General features: G+C 44.5%; 1 protein-coding gene across 3 annotated transcripts in view; it reads right to left on the bottom strand.

Annotated features, from left to right (window-relative positions):
• Positions 1–11,145, bottom strand: part of plekhg2 (pleckstrin homology domain containing, family G (with RhoGef domain) member 2) — a 111,612-nt gene that overhangs the window by 52,067 nt on the left and 48,400 nt on the right. For all 3 annotated transcript variants that reach the window (XM_046073374.1, XM_046073376.1, XM_046073377.1), the window contains exons 4-5: positions 4,180–4,246; positions 1,290–1,336 (exon numbers count right to left, since the gene is read on the bottom strand). In XM_046073374.1, coding sequence (XP_045929330.1) covers positions 1,290–1,336; positions 4,180–4,246 — 114 coding nt within the window. The remainder of the gene's footprint in view (positions 1–1,289; positions 1,337–4,179; positions 4,247–11,145) is intronic.

The following is an 11,145-nucleotide window of genomic DNA, read 5'->3' as shown; positions in this document are numbered from 1 at the left end:
AAATTAACACGTGGGCTGATCTACTAACGGTGTGCACGCAGAGTGACGTCTTCTAAAAGTGCCAGATAGCACCTGTTGTTCATTTACTACTTTTGCCTTAATGAATATGGAATTCGAGGCGTTTCAGTTTTATTGTGCCAAGTAATGGGAGGGTAACATGCAAATACATTTATTTACTACACGCAGTGTGATCTAACACGCCTAAACGCAATTTCATGTGAGTGCAACAGCATCTGTAATTAATACGTTTGACAGGAAGGCGCAAAAGCCAAGTGTTGCAGAGATGGCTGCTGTTATCGATGTGAGAAGGAGACACAGCTGTGATGAAAGAAGACGTAGAGAAATTAACAATATTAGATAATATTATTCTATACTGATACTACTGATTCTATACTATTATTCTAAATACAATTATTTTATTTTATTTATTTGATAAACTGTCTAACTATGAAGCACGACCTGCTGGCATTTCCTGGCATCTGGGTCATTCCAGCACACTGTCGCTGTTTCTGCTGGGGTTTCCCAAAACAGTTTTTCAGGGGTGCCAAGTACTTAGTGCAATCTCAGGCAGGACGGGCAGGAACAGACGATTTCCACATACTCGGGACGCACTTAATAAAACAAACCAAGATTTTTGAGCAGCAGCTGCTTTCCCTCCCGACTCGCATGGTGGAAACCATTAAAACACAAAACCCTCGTTTAAATACTGCCACCTCCGTTGTGTTTGCTCCTGTCGTCATCTACGCAATAATTCTTAGTTAATCACCCATAACAGGAACTAAAATTGCACGTGCAATATTTTAGAACGCACTCGCACTTTAGTCCTCTTTATTCGGGGTGTTAGTAAATCCGGTCCTAAGAGTCTTACCATTAGGGGAGCGGGTAATGCAAAGTTTGTCCTCAGGGTGGCGCTAGAGGAGAGGTCGGGAATCTTTCAAATCTAAAGGATTCATTCTGGGGAGCAGGAATATCTACAAATCTAAATACTGATCTGCTGTGCATGTTCTCAGCAAATACAATGCAAATAAAGGAAAGACAAACTTAAATAGTTCTCTTAATCCACCACTGTACTCATGTCTCGGCTTTTGTCCTGTGCTCTGACATTATCCACTGACAAATTATTTACTTATTTCACAAGCTTTTTACAACCCCAATCCTGCAGAATAGCAGCATGTGACACTGACAGGACGTGTTTGACAGAGAGTGAACCCAAGCGCATCTTTAACACACAGCAAACACAATCCCAACAGGCAATAAGTCCAGACTAATTTAATTAATTTTGCACTTACTTGGGGTAGTTCATGCAGTAGAGTGTGTAGATGTCGAAGGCTTCACTCTAAAGAAAGGAGGAGAAAGAAAGCAACAAACATCATCAAGAAGAACAGATTTCTATATTTTATACTGCTATATCTGTGAATAATATTATTACTCTCGTATCTGTTTATATATTTGATCCCATTAAATAGATTTATGTATCAGGGAGCATGTGCAGTTAGAGATATTCTCTAATCTCTACCTGAGGTCTCTGGACAGGTAGAACCACCGAAACAAGGTTTAACAAGAAGATTTAGGACACAATCTGCCACTCTCTCTTCCATCACCATCTCTGTTACTCCTACTGCTGTCCTTTAATTTTGTAATCTATCACTTCCTGTCAGTCAGTCAGGAGGTCACAGAGAAAGACAGCACTGTGTTAGACACTCACACAGGTCTTTAAATAACTCTAACAGTTTAATCTAATGTCCTCTGCTTTACAACAGACAAGTACGTGAAAGTATTACAGAAAAGATAATTATTCTAGTAGAATAAAGGACAGCAGGAAAAAAATCAAATGAATGAGTAAAAAATAAAGTCTAGAATCTTAAAAGATAAATAAAGATGTGAAATGTTTACATTTAAATGTGTTAAGAAAATATTTTAGAAAATGAAAAACACATTCTCACTCCCAACTCCCAACCCATATGGACGCTTAGTCAGGACCCCTTGGCGTTGCTTTTTAACGCCCCTTTAGTAGCAAGTGTAAGAATAAATATGCAAAGTATGGTTGGACTTTCAAAATAAAACAAGGCGATAACGTTGTTAACGTTGCAGTTTGATTAAGTTTAGGCCAAGCAGGAAGCTTCCGGTCTGAGAAGGGAAGCGAGAGCGGAAGTCCCTTAAACCTGCGTCCTCTCCAGCAGCCAGCAGGGGGCGACTCCAGCGGCTGCAGAAAGAAGTGTGATTGTATAGAAGTCTGTGAGAAAATGTTTCTACTTGTCAGCTGATTTATTCCCTCAGTAAACACTTTCCTGATGAGTTTATGGTCTCAGTCGCTAGTTTCAAGTCTTCTTCAACACAGCATGATGTTCATTTAGTAAATTATGGTCCCATTTAGAGGAACAGAGACCAGGAAGCAGGGGAGGCTTTAGGGCGGGATTATCTATGATTTAGAATTTAACCAGCACCGCTGAAGAAGCGAATTAGGAGTCGGCTGTTCACTTTCTCTGGTGAGTACATTTAGTTTTAAGACTCTTGTTCGCTAGACAAAGTTATTATATATAAGTTAAAATGACAGTTAATGTGAATTACAGATGCACCTAATATGGCCGCTGGTTGCAAAAACTCAACACGGCGGCGCCCTATCGGCCAAACTCGAGGCTTCAAAACAGCGGTCCACAAACCAACGGGCGCCGTCACCATGACTACGTCCACTTCTTATATACAGTCTGTGGATTGACCTCTGTTAAAGAACTTTGCCAACAAAACGCAATCACCAGGGCTCTCAAGTTTTATCAAAAGTTTGGAGTGAGATTACATCCGTTAGAGGAGGAGCTGCTCAAATATGTGCAACCCACCCAATTCTCTCAGGTTTTTGCTGCTAGCAGTTAAATTCTACCTTTTGTTCATAATTGACCAGCGCAAATAGAAATTATAACAGCAGGTTAATCTGACAAACACACTTATATTTCAAAAATACAAATGTATTCTATACTTATGGGCTCCTATACTTAAAGCACTTACCGGCTCTGACACTTAGTACACTATGAACTCGGCATAAAACACTGTATGCCTGCGCCTCGTCCACTAATTGTATAGCGGCCACCTAAATTTCTGTCCTTCCCTTTGCAAAAATAAAGACATTTACACCATAAATTGGTGCAGAAAATGTCTCCAGGAAATTAAGTGTTTAATGCTCAGGTGCGTTTCTTTATGATAATTTCATAACAAACTGCTGAGTCAGTAGTTAGCTCAGTTGGTGCAGTGCAGGACTTGCAGGATTTGCATCCCGACAGTTGCAGGTTTGACCCCCACACTTTGTAGAGTTTATTATTCTTCTTTTGTGTTTTTTTAAATCATTCTCTTCAACAAAGTTGTTATGTAGAGATTCAGATGAATCCAATCACACATTTCCTGACGGCTGTTTCAAAGGTTCTGAAGTAGCCGTCAGTAAATGTGTAGTTAAATGGATTCCCCTGAATGAGAAGTGGATGAATTTCCTCTGCCTGGGAATGATGGGAAATGAAAAGTCCATAGGTTGAATGTGGACCAATCACCGGGATGCGCACGCTCCAGCACGTGATTAATTGTGAGCATGTGAATCAGTCGTCTTCATAACAACTTTGTTGAAGAGGAATATGAAAAAGATTTTTGTTTTTTAATGGTCTTCCATGAGGATCAAACTATGAGTCCTGTGCCTTACCAACTGAGCTAATCAGTGACACTGAGAGCATCTTGCAATTACCATTAAGTAACCTTTATGTTAAACTACTGTTTAGTTATCTCGAGATCAGGAGAAAACTACCCCGTTATCACGGGGAAACGGAGTTAAATAAAGATATGAATTGATGGCCTCTTAGGGCTTCCGTATGATCTCACTCTTGGACTAAAATGTTGGTCAGATAGTCGTCACTGTCCAGAGGCCTGCAGTCAGCTGCTCAGGAAACACTTCCATCCTTTCTCTGTGCTGTAACATGTGAGAACAATACCACTACTGTCCGACACACACACACGTCTAAATGTATTGACTCGGTGAGGGTTTGATCCGCAGCAGTAGCTGGTTAGTGAAATGACGTATGTGATTTTGTGGAGTGAATGGAGGGTCCAGTTCTACCGGTGGTTTACAGGGTGTTTGGGCTTTACTGGGTCATGTTTCCTGTCAGCTAACAGCCTCTCACACACACACAGCTGTACTGTACTCACCCTTTCTACGAAGCACTCGGCGATGGCTGCAGCGTGAGGACTCCTCTCTAAATCCTCCAGGAGATCACTGAGGAGACACAGACAGGAAGTTAGAGGGACTCTTCTTTCACATGTTTGTGCCACGCGGCCAGAGGTACGTACGGAAGCCCTGAGCGGCCATCGATTCATATCTTTATTTTACTCCGTTTTCCCGTGAAAATGAGATAATTATCTCGTGATCTCGAGATAACGAACTGTAGCTGAATACAGCGGTCGGCAGGTGCGTTTCTTTATGATAATTTTCATGACAACTTGTAGAGTCAGCATTTAGTTCAGTTGGTAGAGTGCAGGACTTGCATCCAAAGGGTTGCAGGTTTGACCCCCTCACTTCGCAAGGTTTTTTTATTCTTCTTTTGTGTTTTTTTTAATCATTCTCTTCAACAAAGTTGTTATGAAGAGATTCAGGGGAATCCAATCCATTTCCCGACGGCTATTTCAAAGGCTCTAAAGTAGCCGTCAGTAAATGTGTAGTTAAATGGATTCCCCTGAATTAGAAGCGGATGAATTTCCTCTGCCTGGGAATGATGGGTAATGAAAAGTCCATAGGTTGATGAATGTGGAATATGAATATGAATTTTTTTTTAAGTTGGTCTTCCATGAGGATCCAACTCACAATCTTAAGAGCTAATCAGTGACACTAAATCCACCTTGAATTTACCATTAAGAAACGTTCTTGCCAACCCCTGTGTTAAACTACTGATCACGAGAAAATGATCCCGCTATCACGGGAAAACGGAGTAAAATAAAGATATGAATCGATGGCCGCTTAGGGCTTCCGTAGGTACGAACACACCTGGACATTGCAGCCATATGTGATAGCTGATTCGCTCCCATTCATCTACAAGAGCATCACTGGGGTCCAGATCTGATGGGGGTCCAGATCACAGTCGGTGTTGGATGGGGTTTAGGTCAGAGCTCTCTGCTGGCCAGTTCTTACCCACATGCACAAGGCGACAAGATCACGTGATAACAACAGAGCAAAACCCCATCCACCAGGGAAAACTGCCAGATGCAGTTGAACTAGTTGCCCTGGAGGACCTCGAGTTAATATTCTTCTTTGTCAAAGTCACCAAATACATGAACAAAGAACTGAGAATGAAAGCTTTGCATGAATGACTCCGGGACCAAATTTCATCCCACACTTAACCCATGATGATGACGCTGACCACCCGCTGATGCCTACGTTACAGGTCTGGATGCGCCGATCAGATATCCGGGAGTCGTAACTGATCCGCATTAAATACAGTTTCCTTACCAGTGTTGCTATCCAGCTATTCTTTCAGTCATGTTGGGCTGCAGGTCTCTGGGCTCATGATAACTTACTGTACATAAAATTATCAGAATGCAGCGAGGTATACAGAGATTAAATGTGGAAAAACAATGGCCAATTTATACTTCTGCATCAAATCTACACCATAGGTACACGATACTCTACGTTGTTGCTGATGCGCACCTCCCCAAAAGTTTTACTGCACATCGCGGCGACGCAGACGGCAAGAAGAATGAATTTCCTCCGACAAATTTCCAGCTTGTCCATCTTCCTTTGCCAGATCAAGCTTCGTACACACCGTCTCCTCTGATGCCTTCTGTAATTTCTGCGTTTTAAGTCATTTCACTAAAAGTAACTGCTGTTCGACATCAATCAGCTCCAACATGATCCTCTCAGTTTCAGCCGCCACTGTTTGTAGTGGCTTAAACTTATGAAGAAGAAGAAGAAGGAACTCAACACAGAGGAACACAGGAACCCCACCGCCAACTAGCGTTTTAGCTGCAGAGCAACGCCGACACCAACGCACAAGTATAAACCCCCCCAAAGGCACATAACCAGCGTAAACTTGACGCAAGTATTAATCTGCCCTCTGAGCAGTGATGTCAGCAGATGACCTAAGGTTTGGTATCAGTATCGGGAGAGAAACTGTTAGATAGGTGCATCCATAATTACAGTAAATGCATTCATCTGAAGCCCATTGAGTGTCTATGATAAAGCTCTGTATATAAATGTAATCCAGTATTGTTATTATTACCCCGTGTCTGCACCTTCTCATGTTGGGTCCTGCAGGACCTGCAGGATCCTGTTCCTGCTACAGCCCTCCAGAATGAAGCGTATTGACAAGCACAGATAGAAACCAGCATCACGAGGTCACATTTCTCCCACAGCTTTAGTAAATCTCTGATTCACGGCCAGTTTGCTTTGCTGGGAGCCATGGAAAATATTCAACAAGATAATAAGAAACAATCCTGTTGCAGTTACCGTGCAGTCGGTGTGGAAACACATGAAGGTTAGTGTGACACCAAACTGACTCCAGGACCTGGAGACTGTTACAGCTGGCAGACGTTCACCAAGAAAACTCTGCCTCCATTCCCACAATCCCGCTACACACACACACACATTAATGTCCACAAGCCATTTCTTTATCTCGCCATCTTAATTCTCTTGTATCCATCCATCTGTTTCAGCCAAGACTACTCCCAGCCCTGCGAACACACACATTCATGCACAGTGCACTCCAAAAGAGATTTACATCCATAAAGAAGTCGAGATCCCTTAAAAATACCGGAATGTGTAACAGTAACCTGTTTGTGTGTCTGAACCCTGACCAGGACTACAGCCCGGGTTCAAACCTTTGACCTCTGACCCCAGTTTTTCTGCTCTTTATATTGATCACAGTAACATCTGTTACATCTGCTCATTTCCTGGTTAACGAGGATATAAAAACACCGATCAGATCGTCTCGAAGCCTAACGTGGCCTCTGTGGGATCCACACACAGGAAAATGAAAACCTGGACACCAGATTGAACACTACAGAACTCAACTGGACTCAGACGAGGGCCTCAAACAAAAGTGTTTGTTTTGTTGTTTTTGTTTTCTCTCTCATGTTTAATTTTCACTTCTATACCTGTGTTAGCAACACGTTCTCACTCCCGACTCGTCACGTACTGACGCCGGGTCAAGGCACTTTGGCGTCGCTTTCACACGTTTAAGGCTCCACGATAAAGTTAGCAACGCTTAGCAACGACAAATATACAACGTCCGGTTACACTTTCAAAATAAATAGCGTTTTGAAACATCGGCATTTTGAAACGGCACGTTATTAAAGTCATCAAACGTTGCTGTTTGGTTAGGTTTAGGCATCATCTAAGTTAACAACAGGGCTGCAACTAACGACTATTTTGATAGTCGATTAATCTATCGATTACTGAAACGAATAGTCGACTATTCGGATTATGAATCGCAAAATGACACAATGCCTCTCATTTAGCTATTAGCCTTTAAATTAAACCTGAGGTTGTTTTAGGCATATGCTAAGTAACAGTCAAGTATAGAACTGTATAGAAAACGTTTCAGCTCATAACGTGAATTAACACGGCTTTAACGTGAAGCTAGCTCACTAACTAGCTTACCGAGACGAGTCGTCATCGTCCACAGAGACACGACTCCTCTTCTGATCTCCGCTGTTTCCAGGAGAGCTTTGCTGCAGTTCACGACCTTTCTGGCTGAGTGAAGAGTGAAACGCTGCCACACTCTGGAGGTTTTAGGTGGTGAAGGTGTTACTGCAGCTCTGATTTTAGCAACTTTACTTCGCATCACTTTACTCCGTTAAGCTGACACTGTCGCTACGATGACGTCATGAACGAATCGATTATTAAATTCGTTGGCAACAAATTTAATAATCGATTTTTGACGACTACGTCGATTATTTGTGGCACCCCTAGTTAACAACAGACCTCCAGCGGACGGCCTCTAACAGGAGGTCTGTTGTCGGCATGATAGTGTTAAAATGAAACACAGCAGTAGCGCTGATAAGATGGAGTCAACAAATGAAGTTTAAAGTGAAGGTATGCGGCTGCTCAGAGAATGTACCGCACGGGCCTGACTCGAAGCGGCTGACGGGGAGGTTAAAGCCCGTGGCCACTGGTGTCAGTTACCAGTGCGTGTCTTAAGGTGTCGGGAGTGAAGTTTACTCGCTGCACGGCCTCGCTGGCTTCCGTCACACGGGCTGATTCAATACAAGACCAAAGCAAGGCAAGTCTGAAATTTGGAAAACTGACTGCAATGATTTATGTCGGTTTTTCTGAACGTTTAGCGTAGCCCAAACATTTGTGTCCCTTTTTTACTCTGCATGTCACGGTACACGGTAATGGTCACAAAATCAACGGGAGAGGGATCAAGAAAACAGTCCAAATAACTTGTGGAGTGTTAAGAACTATTTTGTTCATCTTTCTACATTTAGAAATATTTTGTAGTTCTAGTCTAACCCTAACCCTCCAACCACCTCCTTAACTCTTTTCTGTTAAATATAAACCTGCCTTTACCGTCACAAACTGGCGCTACAGGGCTTCCCCCACTGCGCTGAACTATGGCGCTACAGGGATCCTCAGTGCGTTACAAACTGACGCCGATGGGTCTCGACCATGTGTCCATACGAGGCAGAACGAGTTGGTGTCTTTCTCTGAAACAGGCCACTGAGGGAAAAGCTCTGATTTAACCTTGGCTCAGTCCTCAAGCCATTGGTTTTGTTTATATATGTTTTTTGTAAGTTGTTTCCTTTTTTTTCGTTCACATCACATTAAAAACCATGAGATCGCACAGACAGTGTGAGACACACCTTAGTGATTTTCTGGCAGCTGAAGTTCAAGCAAACTGATCTGATATATGACCTCCACACCACACACGATCAAGTCGACACATACGAACACTCGGTCAAGTCAAGACCCCGTGGAGCCGCTTTTTAACGCCCTGGTCCCCTTTAGCGTAGTTTTTGCATGCATAGGGCTTTGTGGTCAACTTAGCAAGAATAAATATGCAACGTCAGGTTAGACTTTCAAAATAAAAGTAGTTGTTCATCTTGTACTTCTCTTATATTATCTAAAAAAAAACAACAGAATATTTTTATCTGATTGCTCAATGAATAGTCAGCAAATCATTCAAACTAAGCCACATTTATATTTTACACTTAATCTGGTTTGACTTTTCCTCATCATTATAATAAATACTTCCCTGCTTGCGTATGTGTTGAGGACGTTTAAAGACCTTTGTGCAGCAGAAGCTGGTCGTTTCCCCAGCGTACGGTAAAAAGATAACACGCAGACCTCGAGCAGTAAAATGAACTTCTGGAACAATCGACTGAGAAGGTCACTTTTTGTTGCGAGGCAGAAACACTGATGACTATCTGAAAAGTGCAGCTCGCTGAACAATATGTCAGGAAACGCTGGAGCTGCTGGAGCCTCTGTAATTTTACTGCAAAACATATTTTACATTACATCAGACAGCTGTAAACCAGACGGGAGAGAGAAACACCGACAGCGAACTGATGAGTCCAAATATCTAACGAGAGTTTAAAGGGGTCCGTAAATCGAGGAGGAGAGGAGAGGAGGAGAGGAGACAAGGAAAGGTGAGGAGGAGAGTGACGTGAGGAGAGGAGAAGAAATGAGGAGAGGAAATGAGAGAGGTGTGGTGAGGAAACAAGGAGAGGAGGGGAGAGAGGAAATGAGGGAAGGGGAGGAGACGCGAGGAGAGGAAACCAGAGAAGAGAAGGTAACAAGAGGACAGGAGAGACAAAAGGACAGGAAATGAGGAGAGGCGAGATGGGGGGGAGGAAACAAGAGGAGAGACGAGGAGGAGAGTGACGTGAGGAGAGGAGGAGAGACAAGAGAAGAGGAAACAAGGAGAGGAGAGGAGGAGAGACAAGAGAAGAGGAAACAAGAGGAGAGACGAGGAGGAGAGTGACGTGAGGAGAGGAGAAGAAACGAGTAGAGGAGACAAGGAGAGGAGAGGAGGAGAGACAAGAGAAGAGGAAACAAGGAGAGGAGAGGAGGAGAGACAAGAGAAGAGGAAACAAGGAGAGGAGAGGAGAGAGGAAAGGAGAGGTGACAAGGAGAAGAGAGGAGGAAAGGAGAGGAGAGAGACGTGAGGAGAGGAAACCAGAGAAGAGAAGGTAACAAGAGGACAGGAGAGACAAAAGGACAGGAAATGAGGAGAGGCGAGATGGGGGGGAGGAAACAAGAGGAGAGACGAGGAGGAGAGTGATGTGAGGAGAGGAGAAGAAACGAGTAGAGGAGACAAGGAGAGGAGAGGAGGAGAGACAAGAGAAGAGGAAACAAGGAGAGGAGAGGAGGAGAGACAAGAGAAGAGGAAACAAGGAGAGGAGAGGAGAGAGGAAAGGAGAGGTGACAAGGAGAAGAGAGGAGGAAAGGAGAGGAGAGAGACGTGAGGAGAGGAAATCAGAGAAGAGAAGGTAACAAGAGGACAGGAGAGACAAAAGGAAAGGAAATGAGAGGAGAGATGGGGGGGAGGAAACAAGAGGAGAGGAGAGACGAGAAGAGAGGAAACGAGGAGAAGAGACAAGGGGAACCAGAAAGTTTGACTTGGCTCTCTTTAGACAGACAGGAGGGCTGTCAAAGCATCATGGGAGATGTAGTTGTTGTTTTACAGTATCGAGGTCATTTTACAGTCTGAGGGCAGATCTCTGAGTTTGGAGCCAGCGAGAGCCAGCGAGGGCCAGCGAGGGCCAGCGATGGCCAGCGAGGGCCAGCGAGGGCCAGCGAGGGCCAGCAGTGACCAGCGAGAGCCAGCAGTGACCAGCGAGGGCCAGCGAGGGCCAGCGAGGGCCAGCGAGGGCCAGCGAGGGCCAGCGAGGGCCAGCAGTGACCAGCGAGAGCCAGCAGTGACCAGCGAGGGCCAGCGAGGGCCAGCGAGGGCCAGCGAGGGCCAGCGAGGGCCAGCAGTGACCAGCGAGAGCCAGCGAGGGCCAGCAGTGACCAGCGAGGGCCAGCAGTGACCAGCGAGGGCCAGCGAGGGCCAGCAGTGACCAGCGAGAGCCAGCGAGGGCCAGCAGTGACCAGCGAGGGCCAGCAGTGACCAGCGAGGGCCAGCGAGGGCCAGCAGTGACCAGCGAGGGCCAGCGAGAGCCAGCAGTGACCAGCGA

This window comes from Micropterus dolomieu, linkage group LG17 (assembly GCF_021292245.1).
Source record: "Micropterus dolomieu isolate WLL.071019.BEF.003 ecotype Adirondacks linkage group LG17, ASM2129224v1, whole genome shotgun sequence".
NCBI classification, from domain to species: domain Eukaryota; kingdom Metazoa; phylum Chordata; class Actinopteri; order Centrarchiformes; family Centrarchidae; genus Micropterus; species Micropterus dolomieu.
The sequence above is the reverse complement of the archived record's forward strand: the minus strand, read 5'-3'. Positions and strand labels throughout refer to the sequence as shown.